Source organism: Peromyscus leucopus, chromosome 19 (assembly GCF_004664715.2).
Source record: "Peromyscus leucopus breed LL Stock chromosome 19, UCI_PerLeu_2.1, whole genome shotgun sequence".
NCBI classification, from domain to species: Eukaryota; Metazoa; Chordata; class Mammalia; order Rodentia; family Cricetidae; genus Peromyscus; species Peromyscus leucopus.
This window is the reverse complement of record NC_051079.1, coordinates 2,619,052-2,641,688: the sequence shown is the minus strand read 5'-3', so window position 1 is coordinate 2,641,688 and position 22,637 is coordinate 2,619,052. Positions and strand designations below refer to the sequence as shown.

General features: G+C 50.2%; 1 protein-coding gene across 1 annotated transcript in view; it reads right to left on the bottom strand.

The window, feature by feature from the left end:
- Cables1 (Cdk5 and Abl enzyme substrate 1) overlaps positions 1-22,637 on the bottom strand; it is a 106,634-nt gene that overhangs the window by 46,027 nt on the left and 37,970 nt on the right. Inside the window, 2 exon segments of the mRNA XM_028876691.2 lie at positions 10,345-10,437; positions 15,472-15,543. Coding sequence (XP_028732524.1) covers positions 10,345-10,437; positions 15,472-15,543 — 165 coding nt within the window.

Sequence of the window (22,637 nt, the reverse complement as noted above, 5' to 3'; positions counted from 1 at the left end):
AGGAGCGCAGGGAATGGCAAGAGACTTCTGAGAAACAAGCTAGTGATCTTCTGTCCTCCTCCTCCTTCTCCTCTCCTCCTCGGTGGATACTTTCTAAGCACACCTTAAATGCCAGGCATGGCATGAAGCGTTGGGGACCTGAGGAAGGATGTAGGCAAGAGCCCCACCCCCACAACGTTTACTGTTGGGCAGAAGCCAGGCCGACACATTGACCAGAGGCAGGATTCTGTGGTGGACAAGCAGAGGGTACTGCTGAGCACAGGGAAGAACTCCAAACTAGACTGAAGGCAGGCTGCCTGAGGAAGGGACCCGAGGGTGAGGGAGACCAGCCTTCTGCTGCCAGTGGAGGGAGCGGCTGAGCGGAGAGGAACAAGACACAGAGCTGAAGCCAGCTTAGGGCAACCAGCAGGGCCAGAGTGCTGCTCTCTGGCCCCCAGCATCCCCACTTACTGCACGCACGCTCAGCTGGAAGGCTGCTCTCCACCACCCACCCGAGCTGGACATTCTAACACTCAGTTATGCACACCCCAAATCTGTTTTTGTCAGCTCTATGTGTGGTTTCTAGTTACACTGGACCATTAAAGACTACAGAAATAAACTGGGTATGATGCACATGCCTGAAATCCCAGCACTTAGAGGCTGGCGCAGGAGAATTACTGTGAGTTCAAAGCCAGCCTGGAATGCACAGTGAGTTTAAGGCCCACCTGGGCTACATTTACCACTGAGAGGTTTAAACATTAGGATTTCTCTCTCAGTTCTGTGGCCAGAGGTCCAAGATCGAGGTGCGGAGAGGGCCATGTGCCCTCTGAAAATAAGACGGGTCTGTTTGCCAGGACTGATTCTGAACGTGGGGCTTCCTAAGGCAGAAGGTCCTCCCTGAACAGTATCTGTTTCTTAAGGACATTACTCCTACTGGACTACAGACTCTAACCCATCATGATCTCAACTTACCCAATTAAACGTGCAAGGACTCCATTTTCAAATTAGCCCACACCCTGAGGTATGGGGTGGGTACTAACATATGAATTAGGGGACCCACAAGCCCAGAACAGAGAAGTTTGGGGGTGTGAACAATGTCATAGAAGGTAGGCAGTCTCTTAGGGAGACTAGCTCCCCTGGGACAGCACTTGGAGCCACAAATTGTGGCTCTGGCCTAAAGCTGTTGGCCAGAAGTTATTATAGTTTTTCCTCAGATCAATGCCACCTCGCTGGCCAGTACCAAAGCCTGGCCTCCCCCAACTCCAGGCCACCTGGAAACGAAAGAGAGAATGCACACTCACCCACCATCAGCTGGATGGTGGTGTGCACCTTCGATCCTGCTTGTGAGGTGGAGGCAGGAAGATTGAGTAATCCCATCACTCAAGTGACTGAGCGGGAGGATCATAAGGTCCATCCAGACCAGCCTGGGCTGCACAGACTGTCTCAACAATAAAACAATGAACCTGATCCACCCAAGGAAGAGTCGGTCCAAACTGAACTGGTTCCCACCCAAAACTGTCTGTCTGTCCTCTGTGACTTTCACTTCTTATCAATGTCTAACTGAAAATAGCAACAAGGACCTGCAGGCCATGATCTTTTCAGCAGCAGAGACAGACAGACATACACACACTCACACTTACACACTCACACCACAGGGAAGGCCAGGGTTGTGGCTGTGCTTTCTATAGACTGGTTTTGTTTGTTTTGGAACAGGGTCCTGCTGTGTTGCCCACGCTGTCCTCAAGTGACCCTCCACCTCACCCTGGCAAGTAACTAGGATTAGAGGCATGCATCTCTGTGCCAGCCTTCTGTACTTGTTTAGGGACTTTTAAAGACAGGCTGGTCGGGACCTTACGATCCTCCCGCTTCAGTCACTTGAGTGATGGGATTACGAGTGTCCTCATCACACTCAGAGGACCTCTAGGCTGTTTAAAATTTCTTTGTAAGCCAAGTGCACGTGGTGCTGATGCTCCGTGCCAGCTAAGGCCCAGCCTTCCTCCCTCCTGCCGTTCACTCGCACTGGAGGTGGGTCCCAGGGAACACAGCGGGCAGCGGCTCCTATAGGCGGTGTCCACTTACTCCTGGACCGCGCTTTTGCTGAAGATGAGTGGTGAACACTGGGCAGGGATGAGGCAGTGACAGTGAGACCTAGTCTATTCACGAAGACAAATCTGAGCAGAGAGTGGAAGGCACACGCCACCTCCACAGCGGGTGGACTTGCTTCATCGAGAAGGGGCGGTGCCAGGCTTCCTCTGACGCTCTCAGGTTGCTTGAAGATTTTGGAATGTGCCATTCCCTCTAACTCATTTTCCCAAACTGTTAGTCTGAGGGGTTAGGGTGAAGCGATCACAAGCCAGGTCTCTGTGTCCTTCTGACCCATGCTGCCCCCTCCCCTCCAAAAAAGGGAAGGCCACAAGGTCATCTCAGCTCCTGTTCTGACAGCTTCTTTTTAAAGGCTGATAAAAGGTGCTGAAATCCGCCTCGTGTTTTCTTCCGCCTGGTTCGAAATTCACAGAAGACAACAGCTTCGTTCTTGCTCGTCTCCCATCTTGAGTCCTTCACAATCACTTTGAAAGTTCCTCTCCCAGGAGACGGCAGCAGAGAGCATTGCTTGATCCCTTCACAAGGAGTCCCAGGAAGTGACCCTTTTGGGTGTGGCAGCTGGGCAGCAGGTGGGCATTCAAAGCCAGCCAGCTTAGGACTCCCAGCACGTGCTCATGGGTCTCAAGGGCTGCAAGGACCACGAGGCAAGGTCTCGTCTTTCCCTACGGCACTGTGCAGGTGAGAAGTCATGCCAGCCATGTCTGCCTTCAGTTTTCAAGCTCAGCATGCGAGTCTGTCACTCCGGTGGCTCAGTTCCACTTGCTTTTGAGAGGTTCTGTGAGCACCTGTCCTTGTCCCAACACTTCTACGCCTGATGACTGAGACTCTGTTTAACCCTCTCCCCTCCGGGCACTCAGTGAACACTGGAACGAGCGGTGGCCGACAGCTCCTCTTGGCGACCACCCGGCCCAGTCTTCAGGTATTCCAGCATGGGGCAGCTACCCGCCCCTTTCTCCACAAAGGGCCGTCTCTTCAAAGGGCTGGCACTCGTGTTTGGAGATGGCTTTTTACAGTTCTGAGTTGGTTTTCAACTTCACATTGAAATGAATTCACTTCAAGGAGACCACATGTACCCACTCTTTAGTTTTACCAAAAGTCACTCTAAGTGACCTACATCGTTTGTCCTTGGCTTCTGGTTGGCTTGAGTGACTGCATTCAAAGTCAAGCCAGATCATCCCCTCCTGTCTCTGCTCACCAAGGTTCCTGCGCTGGCAGCTGTCCAAGTGGACAACGCCCAGTTTCTCAGGGCTCAGCTTCTCTTCCTGTCTCCTTTTCACTCTGTCCCACCTCAATGGCGTTCCTCAAATACACTCTATATGTTCTATGCTCCATTCACTCCAAATGCTCCTATTGGACGGTCGGAGGGCAGGCCCCTCACCTCCTTCACACCTCTGCTGCAAGGTTTCCCAGGGGCCCTCACACACACACACACACACACACACACACACACACACACACACACACCCATTCTGCCTTGCTCACCACTGTGGCTTCAGTCTCTCTAGCCTGTATCTCCTGGTATATATTAAATCATTTATCATCCATCTCTCTCAGCTAGTCCCTGACCCCGAGACGCAAGACAGTTGTTTTGTTCATGAATGCATCCTGTGAGGCCTACGGAGAGCAGGTTCCAATGAATGGGCTGCACACGTGCACCACTGCGCTCCGTGTGGTCAGTAAATGCTAGCGAGAAAAAGGGAGTGAAATTTCAGTGCAGTCACTGACTGTCGACCACAGGCCCTGTGCTGAGAGGGTGAAGGGGGCAGGTGAACGGCTCCACACCGTGAGACGGCACGCTGTGGTCAAGTGCGGGGACGACCTCCACTGAGCCCTCATTTTTCCTCTCTTAAATGTGTGTGTGTTTGTGTGTGGTACAGGCCACAGGGACATGGAGTGGGGGTGCCAGGAGCAGGCGATGCCAAATGTCATTAGCACTCTGGAACAGGGTACCTCACTGAACCAGAGGCCACTGTGTTGACTAGACTGGCCATCATGGGACCTCCGGATGCCCCGTCTCTGCCCCTCCCCCGTGCTGGAGTAAAACCAGGAGCAACCAGACGTTTGACAAGGGTCCCGGGATCTGACTCCAGCTCTCATGCTTATCAAAAAGCACTCTTACTCTCACTCAGTGGCCAAGGACTGAGGAGAAAAACCATGTGGTGTGAGTGAAACAGAACGCACTGAGGACTACGAGAAAGAAAACCAAGTCCGACGCCCACAAGGGCACCTGGTGTCCAGGCACGAGGCTCATCCCAGGAAGCGGACCACCACGGGCCATCCTGTCACGAGTAGCATTCTAAGTAAGACAGGAGGCTCATGTCAGGCCAGTGGGACCGCTGGGACTGACTCCAGTCGCGTACAAAAGCCACGCATGTGTCGGGGCTGGCTTCCCATCAGGGCAGGCCAATGCAGGCTGCACTGCACTTAAGTCAGCTTCCTGCCATCTTAACGACAAGAGCCTCTAACGTGACGTCCCTTCTACACCGTAGCCGATGGTCTGGCTAAACTGCATCTACTCTTGATAAGTTTAATCTCACTGTTGATAAAGCAACTGTACCTCGGTTCCCATCTGTACAGACATCCTCCACTCCGGTCCTCTGAGGCTGATCGTGAGAGTTACAGCCTACTCTCCCGTCTGTTCCACAGAGCAGAGACCATGCTCACCGCACGACCGTCTACTCTAGTACACTAGCTGAGGGTGATCAGTCAGCAAACCTCAGCCCGTGCACACTGTCAGGTCCACACCCCCAGCCCTCCTGCTACACCCACTGGGATCTGCTGTAAATGAAGAACAGCCTAAGGTTTTGCTGAAATCAAGAAATGTAATGTCTACAGCACTCTCCTAATTTACTAACCTAGTTATTCCATCAATGAGGAAATGAAGCTAATTTAACAAGACTTCTCCTCAGTGAACTCATGTGGATGGCTACCAACCTCCACCCCTCTTCTAAGACACACACATACACCATCTGTTCCTCATCTCTGCCAGCAAACAGCCGGAGGCCTGTTGGGCTGATAATTAAAACTTACCTCTGCTACCACCACAGCCTCCTTTGGACTTTCCTAAGGTAGTGCTTGTCTGGCATTAGGCTTAGAACTTAAAAGAAAATTCTTCATGGTGTACCGAAGACCATTTCCTATTATTTCTTTCCACTCCCAGCGTCTGGTCCTGAAGTGCGACACCATTACGAGGCCTCCTGACTCAGTTTGTCAGTGTGTGCGAGCGCCCGCTGTGTGGCCGGCACACTGCCGAGTTTCCGTGCTTTCCAGTTCCCCTCGAAGAGGCTGGAAGTAGGTCAGCAGCTGACCTTTGCTGACCTTCAACCCCAACAAGTCCACTTCCCCTTCCCTTCCCTGTCCCTATTCCCAGCGTTTTGTTATTTTATCTTAGCCAAAATGGACACAGAATGTGAACCACGCCATGAGACGTGTCGGCGCAGCTTGGGGTGACTGAGCCTAGTCACAGTGTGTGCACATCACCATTTCACGGCCCTTCCGTCACCCCAAACTGTTAACTCGTCTATTTTCTATCTCTCTGGAGTCACTGCATAGTTCATATAGATGTGGTTCTCCAACATCTGACCTCGTGTCTACTTAACCCACTCACGCCACAGCTTTCTTAAGGTTCATGTTAGCTGCCCTGGATCCCTGGGCGGCCCCTCCACATGGCTGGATGGCGCCGCTCTGCATATAACTGTGCTTGGTTTCTACTCTTTTATCTGGGTCTTGGTTACCATGGAGAAAGCTGGGTCCTTCTTTTCAATTCCTGTTAAGTACGCACCTTGCTGTCTATTACAACTACTCGATGTTCCGCTGTTGGAGCAACTTCCGATTTGTTTCCCATGGCAACTAGATCACGTCACGGTCCCCGGTCCCCGCTTCTCCTGCTCCTCCTCTTGGTGTGGTGACACGTGTGGGCACACGCAGAAGCCGGAGGTTGTCTTTCTCGGCCACTCTCCGCCTGATTTTTTGAGACAGGGTCTGTGGCTGAACCTGGAGCTGCCTGAAATGGCGAGGCTGGCTGCGACCTTCCTCCGCCTGCCGTGACCTGCTGCGGTGCAGTGGATGGACGGCCAGCTCCGGCATCTTCATGATGAAGAGGGGTGCAGTCACACACCTGGGCTGCAGTTTCGCCTCCTCTCCTCAGTGTTTGCTGAGTTAGCTGGGACTGACCAACTGCACTCATTTCCCAGCACCCCCGGGAACTTACGGGCTTAAAGCGACAATGTTCCTGTCTTCAAACTCTAGGGTCAATCGCTAACACCGGTCTGCAGGTGTCCAGGGCTGGTCTCTGGAGGCTGTGGGGAGCACTGGTTTGCTGGTGCTTTTGAGCTGCTTGTGGCCACTTGCACGCCTGTCTTTCAGCCCTATCTCCACCTTCAAAGCCAATCAAGGCTAGACCGATGTCACATCCCACCATCGGATTCCCTCCCCACCTTGGAGGACTTTGATTATAAAGGCTGTCCGTGTTCAAGAGGTGCGGGGCAGAGGTAGACGCCTCAGTGTGAGACGCGAGTTGGCAGCTGCCTGTGCTCACAGGTGTGTGTGTTTGTAGACACTTTAGTGTGACACACGAGTGTGACAGCTGCCTGTGCTCACAGGTGTGCGTGTGTGTGGACACCTCAGTGTGACACACGAGTGTGACAGCTGCCTGTGCTCACAGGTGTGCGTGTGTGTGGACACCTCAGTGTGACACACGAGTGTGACAGCTGCCTGTGCTCACAGGTGTGCGTGTGTGTGGACACTTTAGTGTGACACACGAGTGTGACAGCTGCCTGTGCTCACAGGTGTGCGTGTGTGTGGACACTTTAGTGGGGAGACATTACTCTGTTTACCACAAACAAGAGAGTGACGTCTTCCTTATAAAAATCAGTCCAGGATTACTTTTTTTTTTTTTTTTTTTTTTTTGAGTATTGGAGATGGAGCCCAGGGCCTCGTACCTGTTAGGTAGGTGCTCTACCTCCAACCCTGATTATTTGTATTTCTGATTCTTTCCCTTCCTTGAGTTCCAGTCCTGAAGACTGCAACTCATTCAAAAGGTGCCTACTGGTGTCCAGCAAATACTCAGGGCCTTACATATGCCAGGCCAAAGCTCTGACAACAAGCCCCACCCCAGCCCTTGGCTTCTGTGACAGGGACCCCCATTGGGAGTCACTGCCCTCCTCCCAAATGCCGAGATCACAGGCATGCTCACCCCACTGGGACAGCCGACTCAGGTTCTTGACTTTTGAGACAAGGCCTTACTACAATGCCCAGGCTGGCCTGGAACTCAGAGATCCACCTGCTTCTGCCTCCTGGGTACTGGGATTAAAGATGTGTGTCACCATGCCAGGCTACCTGTTGAGTCTTTAGTTGATAAAAGAAAACATTGAGTGCTTCAAGCCTGGCACCCAGAGAGCACTGAGTCTCCTCTTGCCAGTGAGCATTGCTCACGTCCACCTTGTGACAGCTGCTACTTTATCAGCTCTTTGGCAAGGCAATCCTTGCCGCAAGAGTCTACTTCTCGGTTGGGAACCACTGTCTTTTCCTACTATGTACCCTCAATGACCCCCAGGGCTGGAGCGTAAGCCTGTCTCCTATGTGAGACCTAGAGCAGCAGGTCCCATTCCAGTCTTCCTGCCTGTCCGTCAGGTGAGGGACCACGGCTTGCTCCTCTCTCAGAGGCTAGCTTGCGATCTGTGTCCGGGGATGTTGTCCAGTTGCAGGAGGACACACAGCTCTTTTCCTCCGCACTTCTTCCTCACACAATTCACGCGTGAATCCATCACGGCAACCTCGTGCTTCTGTCCAAATTGTGTGCATCTACCTCACAGGCCAGCGAGGTTTGTCTACGTCACAGGGGGATGCTGTTCCCCAGTAGGGAACAGGGAGCCACCTCAATCTCAGGGATTTGTTCCTCAGTGGACACCTTGATGCTATCGACTAGGAGGCCAGCTCAGGTTTTGTATTTGTGTTTTGTGTTGGCTTTGTTTTCCAATGCTACAATACTGTCTCCCATTACATATAGTTCTCAGTTTGGGGGTCCTTTCTCTCATTTCTATCTCAAATTTATGTTTCAAACCCATTTCTAGCCCAGAGTTTTGTGCCAGTGTCCCTGCTTGTTTTGTGAGATGCCAGCTGTCTTCAATCCCAGCCTCTATCACAGTGCAGGCATCTAGGGGTACAGGAGCCTCCACGCCAGCACCTTCGGGGTAGATGGGTCAAGGGCCCCGGGTCTGCGCTCAGACTGAGAAACTAGACTGTGAGGTGAGGGAAATGGCCAGTGGGTCTGCACAGCAGTAAGGGAGGCATCTGCCATGCCAGGGCAGTGATCAATACTCCTCAGGTGGGAGCCTGCTGGGGGCCTGAGCCAAGTACAAGAACCTTCAACCATCACACAGGTCCCTTCACAGCACATGACCAGACGTCCTCTTCCCAGAAGGGCTGGAGCTACAGCTCACTAAATATCTAGGTACATCCACGGAGACCGCTGCGCTGCCTGCAGCCGGGCAGAGCGGCCACCCTGCGTCCTGAAGGGCCAGCCCACGCTCTCCCATTCCAAACCCCAACCACTGGTTCCCTCTCTTCTCACAAATCCTGTTTTCTTCCTGGCTTCCTTTCTGGTTCTGTTTGACACAGTGACGACACATCCTCACGAATAAATCCCAGGGCAGAAGAGGAACCTCACCGACCCTCTCATGTGCTCGCTCACCTGGGCAGGTAGAGCACCCCTGCAGCCTGTGGCTCCTACAGCTCTGGTTTCTACCTTTACCACCTGTCCCAGGTCTGCAGGGAGGCTGCGATCTGCACACCTGGCTCATAGCTCTCGGTCAGAATTTCTGATCCTACAGCCTCTGTGGACTGTAATATTACGGCAGTCCCTAGGTGGGGTGTGTGTATGGGGGGCGGCTCCACCCTGTGACTTGAAACCCCATTCTGCTGATCCTCCATTGCCTTCCTCCTCCCACTGCCTCACCATGCCTGGGAACCCTCTGACGGTGTGCCAGGACGGCCAGGATTGAAAGTGGAATCCTTTAAACTGGGCTCGTCTCTTTGGCTTTGTCATTGATTTTATTTGGAAATCACAGCCTTTCTCTGTTTATATTATAGTTAAAGAGATAACAGGGGGAAAAAAAACAAAAAGATTTAAGTAAAGACTAAAAATGGCACTAGAAACAGCCTCAAAAGCAAACAAAAATAGTGACTGAGTGAATGAGGCACACAGTTTGAAGAAGACAGTGAGCACCAGACTGAAAACAAAAAATTCAGAGTATTGCACAATGTGAACGCTGGCTGGGAACCGTAAGGGAAGATCCACACGAAAGTCTGCAAAGGTATTTGAAGACCTGGACTGTGCTGTCCTAAAACCAACACAATGGCTATAAAAACATGTCCTTGTTCTAATAAGGCTCAAAAGATAGGTATAAGCCTCAAGAAAGCAGGCATTTAAAAACTTCTTCCTAGTGCTACTCCATAAGATGTAAACTGTATTTCCTACCCTCAGAATAACAGGCTTGCTGGCCTTAACGAGCATCACTGAGAGACATCTCAGCCATTTCATTTTGTAAGAATTGGAGAGTGTTAGTGAGGCCACATGGCCTTCTAGAAATCCTACCAAATGAGGTGGACTGACACCGACCCTCTGCTCTGGGACAGCATGTCAACTAAGAGGAACCACTCTTGAGGGTCAGGGAGCATCAGCAGACACCAGAGGTCTCGGATGAATGCAGAGTAAGCATGCGGGCAGCAATTCCAATCTATCTATCCTCCGGAGAATTTTAATATCAAGGTTGTAGCTTTTCGACCATAATTGTTATTTAAGGAAGGGATGGAGAAAGCCTTCCAGTGGATGTCAGCGGGCCCAGAATCTGCCGAGGAAAGATCCGCCCGCCAAAGTCCAGATTCTGCCCTCCTGCTCGCCTACACCACAGCCAAGGCCAAGTTCAGGCACAGACCTGGCAGCCTTACTGCCTGGCCCAGACAGCGCTGGTGAAAATGAAAACAAAACCAGCAAAGCAGAAAAACAAAACAAAAAAGAACTGTTCCTCTGTTCAAAGTTTTCTATGAAAACACAGAACTCCAGTGAGCTGCGGTCCAAGCTCTGATCAGGCCCTTAGAACCCGGATTCTCCCGATGGTGATGTCTGGGGATGTGGCATCTGCTAGGACCGTGCTGGTTTAGCCCTGCTCAGCTCTGGTCACTGAGGTGGTCCTCTGCCATCCCGGGCCACCCTCCCCCGGCCCCCCACCCCGGTGGCCCGGCAGCTGTGTGCTGGTGGGGTACCTGCCATTCCTGGTATCATGCTGACGCATGTTCTTGATAAAATGAATCTTCTTAAAATTCTTTGGTCTGGGAGAACCTGAGAGTGTTCGACATCTGAAAAAAAAAAAGAGTCATTTAAAAACCACTGTCCTTGCCCACTGGCCAACTGGGACATCTCCACACAAAAGACAGGAAGGAAAGACCCGCCGCCACCGCCGCCGTCGCTGAACGACTGAGTCACCCCTGGCAGGCTGGAGTGGGGGTGGGGCGGCATAATGAAGACAATACAGCCAGCCCGGAGCAAGGAAACTTTAGAAACCAAATGACAGACAATTTCCTTGATGATACTGATAGCATTTTATATGAATCTCTGAAAAGCTAGCTGGCGAAAATTATTGTCCAAAATTACAATAACATAACCTAAATGGATCCCAAGGACATCAGTCTTCTTGTTATCCTAAAAGAAAGACCCTAAATGTACAGAGGTAACAGGAACAGAACTCAATAAATTTAAAAAGATTTGGGGCTGGAGAGATAACGTGCAAAATCCATTTTAAAAACAGCCCTGAGGCGTTTTTCTTCTGGAGTGGGAATTCGGCCTGAAAACCTTGGGCAGTTGCCCCAACCTGGGAAGTCACGGCTTAAATCGGAACGAGAATCAGGGCCTGGGTGTTGCTGTTTCAGCTCACTGCTTCAGAATAAATGTTAATAAGTAAATCTCTATTGAACCAAAGTGACCTGGATTTAACAGGTCAAGTCTCCCGAGGACGGGCAGCACTGTGGCTCCTGACCAGCCACAGCTGAGGAAGCGTACTTGTGAACAGTGATTGTTGCAGTAACCTGGTAGATGCTAACTTACCAAACCACACAGACACCGCTCCCAAAGCCAAAAATCCCACCACGACCAGGCCGTTTTGTCTTGTCTGGACAAAGGGAATTACGACACTCCTATTTTCAATAGATTTTTAAATATTTTTTTTAACCTTCCTGACTATAGGCCTGAGAGTTGGCTCCTGGACACCCACAACCTCATACTTCCCAAAACAAGTTCTGGAAAAGCAGTTCCGGGGTCCCCACAGCCCACACTGAGCTCTGGGTGGGGACATCATCTGAATACAGTCAGATGGGCCTCAAGGCCACAGAGGGAGGAGACGGAAGAGGTGTGGGGCACACGTGGGAACTGAACTGGGGAACAAGAAGGGTTCTAGACCCACAGGGGAATCCCAGTCTTTACTCTCCTCCAGGGCAATCTCCAAGGTGGGGGCAGGCCTGGTCCATCCCCATCTACACTAGCCAACCCTTCTAACAGAGGTCAGCCTTTCTGGAGGCCCTTTCTTAGAGTACAGATCACAACATATTTTTTTAAAAAGCAAATAAACAGAAAACAACACCCTAAAATATAACCTCACTTGAATAAATCGCACTAAAGCAAGTCAATGCATGCCCCAGCAAAAGCATGCAACCGGATAGCATTTTGGTGGTTTTTTCCTATGAAAAGTCCTTCCGTGGGCTGTGTGTCTAGAGGGGAGAGCTCCACTTCCCATCACTGTCCATTACAGTGGGCTAAAACTCCAGCAAAGGCACGGTCCTCCCAACCGCCAACCCTAAAATTACTACACACTTGATTCACAAATGCTGGCGTTATAGACCACTCAGGGCTCCCAACTAACTCTATTAGTGATACTTCCAATCCCTGCTGCCGTTAATTACTGTGAGGATTAAATGGATATATACATACATGTGTGTTTCATAAATGGCCAAGTAACCTGTTGGAATGAATGCACTTACACAGGCGCATGCATACACAGTCATATAATACAAATTTCAAGTGTATTAATAAGCTGTGAGCTGGGTGGGGGACAGGAGGATGGACCTCCACGTTCTCAAAACAGTAGCTCTTACTAAAGGCTCCGAATTCATAGCTTTAAGTGGGAATTTCTTTAGAAGCCTTGCAGAGTGCTGCCTGAGGAAATCAAGCACAGGCAGAACCAGAGATGGTGCCTAGCAGCTCCCTCTCTCCTCCACAGACTTCAGATTTCCTACTTCGGGGCTCAAGGGGACTCAGAGCCTCTACCTGCCTTCTTAAGATGCTCTCTGGAAACAGACCCAGAACCCCAAATTGCCCCCATGCTGACTCCAGAATGACTGCTTAGGTCTACTTCAAGGTTCCCACTGTCTTACAGAAGGTTCTAGAAACCCGGGTTGCTGATGAGAAAAGAACGGTTAAAGCATAAACATACAAGAAGCTATGCCTCCAGGGCATTCTGGGTAGGCCACAGGTTTAAGATTGTCCTGTCCCTTGCTCCGACCCACCCCCAAACCAGAGCTTTCGGTTCCAGCCAGTCTGAGGAGAAGAAGGCTAAGAGCTAGATGGGGAGCAGGTGGTGAGCTCACCACGCCTGTCACCTGACAAGCTCTGGATCCCGGTGGCTACTGAAGACAGAATTGAAGGAGAACAACCTGGGTCTCATTTGTTGGGCTGCCATGGAGACTGGAAGGTGGCAAGAGGGTCACAGGTGGCTGAGTGCCAGCTGGGTAAGTAGGTGGCCGCAATAATGGCTTCAACAGTGGTGGCTCCAACACCCATCCACCACGCCAGTCTCAGAAAGCGGACAGGTGCTGGCAGCTGCTACAGCTGCAGGGGGCCCATCAAGGCTGCTTCAGGATCTAGAAGAGATGTCCTAGTGTCCTGTTTTGGGGTCCCCGGTGATCACCAGGCAGGTGGCAACCTCCCCTTATCTTGGAGCTTCGGGTGGACACAGGAAACACTGACTGTGATACACCAGGGAAAAGGCAACACTAAAAGGCCTGTCTCAGACGTCAGCTCTCAGCTCCCCACTAACCTGAGCCTTACTCAGCAGGCGTGCGCTGCGCTGCTTTTTAAAAAGCATTCGACCAACACAGCGGGGAATCAAAGATGCACTGTAAGAGCGCCATTAGCAACGATTGCCTAGGAAACCGGGGTACTGGGCCGCAGGTGACAAGAGGCTGGGCAAGGGACTAATTCACGAAGCTGCCTGCACCAACATGTAAACACCTATTTAAAAGCATACACTCTGAGTGATGCGAAATTAAACTAGGAGATAATTAAATTAAAAACTAATTCAGTGAAAGTTTAGCTCTTCCTTGTTAGCATTGATTAGAGGATACACTTAATTATGCTGGAGTTTTAATAGGCACTTTGGAGGCAACTGTTTCACATGCTAACCTTAAGAGCAAGCTAGGCTGGGGGCCTCCCTTCCAGCTCCACAGTTCCCAGAACACTTCAGGGCTGTTACTGGGACATTTCCTCTCAGAGGCTGCAAAACAACTTCATAGGTCAGCCTGTCCGCGCCCTCCCATTTTACAGATGGGAGAACTGAGGCTCATCTGATGCCAAGTGAGTCCTACACTCCGGACTAGCACGCCTTTATCCCTACATCACTCTATTTCCTAAGAGCAAGACATTTATAAGTAAACATGAACCCCTTTTTTGTAGTCTTTCCCCTTATTTGCTCATTTACATACGTATGTACTGACTAATGGGAGCACACACAGGCCACACAGCACTTGTGTGTGTGGAGCTCAAGAACAAATAAAGACTTCTAAAACTGCCTTGACTTCAGGTACTTTTAGATGTTTACATTTACACATTGTTTCCTTTGGAGTTCAGGACAATATTCTGTAAGCCGGGTTTGGGAGAATAAGCGGTTTTCACTTTCTCCAGTCGGGGTACACCTAAGAGGAGGTCGCCGGGGTGACGATAGCCCAGTGGGGCTAACTTGAACCCCAGTGGGGGCGGTTTCTACCCTGATCGGCTGGGGTTCTGCTAACAGCTGCCACAGACTCCCAACACTGGCTTCTGGAAGCTCTGGTCCCCACTCTTCATCTCTCCTCACTGCCTCCCTGTCTGCGGCCGGTGGGGCTGGGGTGGGGATGGACTTGGGCTCTAAGGTCACCTGGGAGCACTGTTTTCCTTCTTCCATGCTCACCAAGTACATGGACCAACGCCAGTTCCCTGCTTTGCGTTTTAATGGAGCTGATGCGTGGAGCCTTCAGGGAAACGGCTTCTCCTCGTCTGTAATTCTGCCTCACAGAACATGTCCTTTGGGGCTTCTGGGAGCCTGATATATTTCCAGAGACTTCAAAAGTGGAGACCAGCCTGCCAGCCCCTGCCCTTCTGGATGACGTCAGTGACCAGATTCACAGTCAACTGATATCTGGGTTTGTTCCTCTACTTCCCAGATTGGTGAGGAGCCCTCTCAGGACATCCCTCTGCCCTCCACAGTGGCGCTGCCCAGGCTCCAGGGCGAAACTACATCCTGGAATGTAGCCAAGCAGATGTAACACAGATGCAGGTTCAGGGCTGATGCCAGTTCACGGGAGCTCGCAGCCTCCCACGGGCCTTCTTGTCTGCCCTCTGCCCCACAGTCCTCACAGTGAAGCCACACCTGTCTCCCTGGCCTTGGTGATTTCAAAGGACGGAACCACACGCTTTTCCCTTGCCAGCTTGGAGCTGCAGGGAAAAGGCAGGAAGACACAACAAAGCCTGGCCGGACCTCTGCAGAGACTGCGCCAGCAGCGAGGGCAGGATGAGCAGAGGGGACCTGCCCGTCACAGGCCACTGCTGTCAGCCCAAAAATGTGCCTCGCCAGCACTTTCCTAATCTGTAGGAGGAGCGGAATGGAACGCTTCCAAACCCAAGGGAGCACAAGCAACTACCTTCACCAGGTTGCCCCAGCAACTAAACTAGCTAGGGGGTGACGTCATGGTCACCTCCTGAGGAGATCTGGTTGCTTTCCTGCTGAGAGTGAAGCCTGGGATCTTAAGCACTGTTAATGCCAGGGTTAATAGGGCCTGCATCCATAAACAGCAGCTTTTAAGATGCTGGGGCTGAGACTCAAGGTCAGCATGGGGAGGCCTTCCTTGGGGGCCTTCCACAAAGGAACACTAGAAGCGGGCGACCAAGTCTGCAGGCAGACTACAGTCTATTAGTGGGGTGTCCTAGTTCTCACATCTTCAGGGCTGGGGTTCCACACTAAGAATTCTTTGTCCCTGGGAGGCAATGCTTATTCTCAAAATTTAATTCAGAAGAACAGAAACTAAAAAAATTACCCGTGAACTGCCAGCTATTACAACCTACGTATACATGAAGCACGGAGAACTTACCTCCGGAGAGGGGCATTCTCCTCAATATCTTCCAGGGTCTCCAAAGATGATCTCTGGGAGATGAGTCGACGTCTACAGAGACAAAAAACCAGGAGTTAATAGTGCACAGTAAACTGATCAAACAACTGTGTAAATTTTTAACTATCAGGAAAAAAAAAAACAACACAGCATAATATCCCTTGGTACATGCTAAGGAACTGTCCTGACACCCACAGGTAAGTGAGGACCTCACCCCTCACCAAGGAAACTTCTCTTTCCAACAGATGCAGACCACTGCAGAAAGCCACAACCAATCAAATGCAGAGCTGCGGAGCCCAGTCCCAGTGGATACAAAACACCCTGCACCTAAGGCTGGGAATGCGGCAGGAGAGCCAGAGGACCAGGGAGTCTGCCTGAGCCTGGGTCTCCTAGGAATGTCAGCCACGACCCCCATGAAGTCTCACCAACATGACTGCCTAAACATGAGCTGAGCAAGAACAACAACGGACACGTGAAAGTGTACAGGGGTGGGGTGGGAGAGCAGGGGGCCTCAACCCTACACAAAGAACTCCAGGCAGCTAAGGAACACTGAGAGTGAGAAAGTCTTCCCGGGGAGGAACACACCAATCGGTGATCCAAGCAGCCCTGAAAATAGGCATCTACACACTATCTACTATACTCTATAGTGTATCTACAGACCTCACACACTGTACAGACTGAGCAGGCTGTGTGTGTATTTAAGAATACATATGTACATGCATACACACATGTGCATGTAACAACAATTAATGAAAAGAGAGACCATGAATTAGAAAGAGCAGGGAGGACTATGGAGAGGATTAGGAGGGAGAAATGGGAAGGGGGAAATGATTTCATTACTTTGTGATCTCATTATAAAAGAAATCTTTTTAAAAAAGAAGGGGTGCTGTGAGATGGCTTGGTGGTCCTGAGAGCCCCGTCCCTCATGGGAGAAGGGCTCCACAGTTTGCTGTCTGGCTGTCACATGTCCTTGGTGGCACTTGTGTGCCTGCCCCACACCCCACATAGTAACAATAAATAAAATTAAAACAAAACAAACCAGATTTAGACAAAAGCCGTCTTTAGAAAAGGCTGCCGTGGCCTGCAGGGGACGCCAGGCCCATCCTGCTTGCCTCCATCTTGATCATGCGCCCCAGGAACAGCCTTTTTGTGGTGATTATAGAAGCAGATGACCTGTTTCAAGCTTTAACTGCCAAATTAAAAATTTGGCAAACATTTTTTCATAAAAATCCATGACAGAAACAAGATGCCTCTTACAATACACAGTATCGCTGAGGTACCGTGAGCTTTCCTGAGCATATGTTGTTAAGAATTCAAACATCCACCATTTGAACCCAGGAACTGACGGACATTCCATTTTGAAAACATATTTTATCATTTGTGTGCCTGTGTCTGTCCACATGTGTATGTGGGTGCAGGTGAGTGGGGGCCAAAGCCTGGGGTGCTGTTCCTCTGGGGAACTACCCACTTTTTTTTTTTTTTTTTTTTGAGATAAGGTGTGTTAGTTAGGGTTTCTATTGCTGTGAAGAGACATCATGACCATAGCAACTCTTATAAAGGAAAACACTTAACTGGGGTGATTTACAGGTTCAGAGGTTTAACCATTACCATCAAGGCAGGGAGCATGGCGGCGTGCAGGCAGACATGGTGCTGGAGAAGGAGATGCTACTTGTTGATATGAAGGCAACAGGAAGTAGACTGAGACACTGGGTGGTATCTTGAGCATAGAAAACCTCGAAGCCTGTCTCCACAGTGACACACTTCCCCCCAAAAGGCCACACCCATTCTAACAAAGCCACATCTCCTATTAATGCCACCCCTATGAGCTTATGGGGAGCGATTACATTCAAACTGCCACACAAGGTGTCTTCCTGGGACTGAGGTTCATGGATTCGGCTATGCTGGCTGGCCAGTGGGCTCCAGGGGGCTTCCTGTTTTCACCTCATCAGCATGTGGATGCCTGCCAGCCTGCCCAGCTTTTGACATGGGTGCTGGGGATTGAACTCAGGTCCTTATGGCTAGTGCTTTACCACCCAAGCACTTCAAACCTTACTGTTAAAAACCTCAAAATCATTAGGCTGCTGTAAAAATGTTGCTGTCAGGAAGGCCATGACATTTCCAGAGAACCAGAAACAAATGATTCTTTGAGGATAACCCTCAGAGACCAGTAAGAATGAATACTTAGTGTGATCCTGCAGAACAGTAACATTTCTGGGTTGTTGACTGCACACCACCTGCCCAAACCCCCTCAATCTAGCCTCTCTTGGCAGGCTGAAATAAGACCAGTCCTCGTTAACTCAGAATATCTGGTTCAGATCCAGCGGGGAGAGTTGGTGGCAACTTTAAATAAGTCCATCTGAGCAACCACTTCCCAGCCAATGATCTGAGGCAGGAGAGTGGATGAGGACATTTGATACCATCTTTACCCTAAGAAGAAACTGGGACTAAATGTAAAAGCTGTTTTTTTTTTTTTTTTTTTTAAGAACATGTTACCCATCTTAATAAACAACCATGTTCTAGATTGCTCTCAAGAACAAAGAAAGACACAGCTTAGATTTATTTGTTTATTGCTTTCTTTGTATGTGTATATATAATTCTGAACAGCTACCACACAGCCAGTCTTTTATAAGACAACCAGAAGCATCATCTTTTTGCAACCTACTCAAAGGCTTCAATTTTCCAAGACCCATCTTAATGTTTAATAATTATTCAAATCACTTAAAAATCTTTTGTACATCCAAATTTCCCTTTTTTCTTTATTCTAATTTAGTTGTCTCAGATCCTCATTTGCCAATCACATTAACTAATTTCCTAACACACACACACCCCTCACTATCTTGGAGACATACAGGACCCATGCTGTGGGGATATCTTTCTGTATGCTGTGAATATGTGTTGCTCTAATTGGTTGATAAAGAAAGCTGTTTGGCCAATGACAAGGCAGAATAAGGTTAGGCAGGACATTCAAACTGAAGAGATGGGAGAAGAAAGGAGGGTGAGAGGAGACGCCAGCCCACGGCCCACAGAGCAACAAGATGCCAGCAGACCAGTAATGCCATGGCCATGTGGCAACATAAAGATGAATAGAAAAGGGTTAAGTTATAAGAGCTAGCTAACAAGAAGCCTGGCCATACAGTTTGTAAATCATATAAGCCTCTGTGTGTTTACTTGGGACCAAGCATCTGCAGGACGTGGGTGGTAGAGATTTGTTCTGACTGTGGGGCTGGGCAGGACCAGAGAAACTTCCAGCTACAGACAAACAGCTTCCTCGTATGGTTAAATAACACTGGACTTCCATCCATACAATAAGGCCAGGTCAACAACTGCCAGCCACAGATGTCAGAAATGCAGCCATCTTACTAGGGAACCGAAGGTACAGAAATTACTTTAGAGGTATCCAGTTCACTGGGGAGTGTGCAAACACTAACTCCAGGAGTTCAGCTTTGGGAAACCACCATGACAGCATCCTGCAGCTATGGCTCTGGGCATCTGCACCATCAGTTAAAATCCCAGTTAGTCCTGGCAAGTGAGGCCAGGCTAGCACATCCCAGGCCACGGCATCTCTCAGCAGCAAATGCTTCTGTCCCCATCCAGAAGGCTCATAGGTATACAAAGGAGCATGCCTGGGCTCTAGGGTCTTAGGAAGCCCCTTAATTGCTGGGCCTCAGTTTTCTCATCTATAAAACGGGGGGAAAACCGGGCTGGAAGATGGCTCAGCAGTTAGGAGTGCCTGCTGCTCTTGCAGACCTGAGTCACGTGATGGTCAGGCACCTGTGGTCAAGCACCCACAATTACAGCACCAGTGGTCTGTAGCTTCTGCAGGCACCCCTCACCAACATCCACAAAACTGAACATCATAAAATCATTTTAAAGTGGAAATAAGGAGGCTGACTATACGAGCTCTGACCCCTCCTCCAGTCCCCACGAGTAGGGTCACCCCCAAATGCACTGTTCCTTAGCCCATCTGAGACGTGGTCCTTCCATATCAAGACCCACCTGAAGTACAACAAAATCTACACTTATCTTCAGCATGGTCCCTGGGAAGCAGACACACTTACTAATACTCTTGCCACCTATAAAACTGGTGCCTGCCCGACCTCCATACCCTGCCTTACGGCCCATGTCTCCTCGCCAGTGGAAGGGTAGTGCATCTCTGGCACCATTCCAAGCCTTTAAACTAGAAGTAAAATATTAACAGGGGTGCACACCTACACATCACTAGACACAACAGCCACACGCAGAAATAAATGTAAGCTACAGATACCAGAAGTCTCGACCAGTCCTGCTATGCTCTGAGCCTCCCTTTGTAGAGCAGGATTTGGGGATGACCACAGAAGAGGGCTGTGTGGAATGTGATGCAACAGCTGTGGCCCTGAGGACTGCCCTCCCTCCCACAGACGCCCTCGGCAGGTCCCTGCAAGCTGTGGCCACTGCTCAGGAGCAGGCACGACCAGGTCCCAGCCAAGCTCAGCCGGGCTCAGCCCCTGAAGATATTGATCAGTGTGATTGCTGCCCTGGCCTCGGGACCGGGGCCTACCATGCCTGACTCCTATTCTTCAGGTGCTGGAGTTCAAGTGGGAATCCACAGACCCACTGGATAGTTCCACTGGGATCCCTCAAGATCTTTTAATCTTTTGAGACCACCTTTCCTAGAGGCAAAAAGAAGAGCAGCCGTACCCACCTGAACTCAGGGGACTCCCCCGCCCCCCAACCCGGGCTCCTCCACCACTCAGAACAGGTGCTCGCCATAGAAAGCCCCGCTGGTCCAGGAAAGTGCAAATCCCAATGGCGCTCCCGTGGAAAAGCTGTATCCAGCTCAGTTCTTCCCGGCCAGGAGAAGGCGGCTGCATACCTGGAACACACGTCTAGACGGTTCTAAGAACTTGCGTGGTTTTTTTTTTTTAAATCAGCATATTAGGTATTTTCCTTGTGAGCTGAACAAGTGTAGAGTCACACATGCACATTATACAGACTAAATGTTTTCTGCGCCCCACCCCCCAGGCCCAAATGAAATCCTAACACTCCTGTGATGATATTAGGAAGTGGAGTCTCTGGGAGGCAATTAGGTCACAAGGGAGGGGCCCCCAGAAATGGGATTGGTGCCTTTATAAAGAAAGCACCCAAATTCCCTTTCTGCCACATGAGGATATGTGGGAAAGTCAGCTGTCTGTAATCTGACCCATCCCAACACCGAGCTAGCACACTGATTACAGGCTTCCAGCCCTTACTGTGAGAACGCAAACTTCAGTTGTTTAAAAGTTGTCTAGTCTCTGGTAGTTTGTTACAGCAGCCCAACTAAGACAGGCAGGCAGGCAGGCAGACAGACAGACAGACACTCAAGACTTCAATTCTTTAAAGGGGAAAAAGATTTCAAACTTGAATGCTCATCTGTTCCTTTAAGTCACTGGCACGCTTCCCTTGTTCATGAAGACTCTTTGAGACAGTGGTGTACAACCTAGAAGAATCCATACCAGTCACCGTAAGGAACCGTAACAGGGCGCCATGACACCAGCAGCACATGTCTTGCCCTCAGGATGAAGACCTGTTGTTATCAGAAGGGTGTACCCTGTGAGCCATTGTGTTCATCTCCACCCTTACCATGCTAGATCCTTCAAAATCCACAGTAACGTCTTTCACTAACCTTCTATCCTCAGGAAGATGGCGGATGAGGTAGCTAAGGGCAGGCAGCCAGCTTAACCAGCCACTTTCACCCTGCAATTGGTTCCCTAGGCTAAACGTAATACTGGGCCACCCCTTTATGATAGGCACAGCTAGCTGATGAGCAAAGGTCTCTGAATATTTCAGTGACTGGTAGAGAATACTTAGCCTTGGACCAAAATAGCACGCTACTTTATTAACCACACAGACATGCAGTAACAGACCAGCAAGGCTCAAACAGAAGCCTTGGGTGCTGAAGTCACCAAATCAAGGTACTGATGACCAGCAGACTGAGCATGTCCCTAGGGCTCATTCTCTTGTCTGATAATTATAAGCAAGGACCTACCATGCCGGCCACAATGACCCTAGTGTGGTTCACACTTACTGTCAATGTGCTAGACAGCTTCCTGAGAGCATTTCAGACTCATCTCAAAATACTAAGCACTAAATGCAGAATGCTGAGCAAGAAGGGAGCTGAGAACCCACAACAGTACATCTCTGTATCTAAACATACCTACACAAACCAAATTGTTCTATTTGTAATGAATCGCTCACAGCTCATGTGCAAGGACGTCACTGTATTCCCCGGGAACCTAGAGATGGGCAGTGTGGCCATGTTCTAATAAATTTATTTGCATACATCGAGAGCTTAAGAGGAAGTCACTGGGGGTCAGGGGAGAGGGCTACACAGCAGACAGCGAGGCTGGAAGAGGAGGACCCAGGGCCAGTAGCCTTAAAGCATCTTAAGCACAAGAGAGCCACTGCCCCCGTTTCCAGGGCAGGAACAGCGGCCAGTCATCCATCCTGTCCCCGGGCAACCATCTCAGTGGCTGCTGGCTTCATCCTGGCCAGCAGCGACTCTGAGGACCCTGGGAGAGTGAGGGTTAGAGAGGCAGAAGCCAGATGTGGCCAGGGTTTCTTACAAGGACAAGGTAAGGTAGTGGGGTACTGCCCAGGGAGTGGAAAGTGCTGGCCCAAGAGTTAGGACCAGGCTGTGATGTGCTCAAAGTTGACCCTGAGCCTTGGTGTGTGTCCTTATGTAAATGGCGCACTTAGCCCAGCTGCATATCGGAATGCCCTCTGCCGCTTGGGCCTGCCTCCACAGTCTGCCTAACTTGTCTAGGCTTGGCTGAAAGGATTTTTTTTTTAACCACCAGGGGATTCTAATGAGAAGGACAGTGGATGTCACTAAAGGAGGTCACCTCCAACAACCTGCTCTGGTGAGTGACATGCCAGTTAATCCCTTACTCTCCTGCATTGGCACACTTGGGATGGAAGTTACCAGAGCAGCCCCTGAGTGATGACCTGTCTCATTCATTCTTGCGTGGAGACCTTACAAAGGTCGGCGAGCAAAGGGAAGCAGGTCATTTAGCCCGGAGAGCCGAGACTAGGGAGGACCAGAAGAGTTTCAGGAAGAAGCAGGAAGGAAGTACAGTGTGCTTGCATGTCACACACACGCAAAGGGCCAGAAGAACAGGGACCTAGGTCTG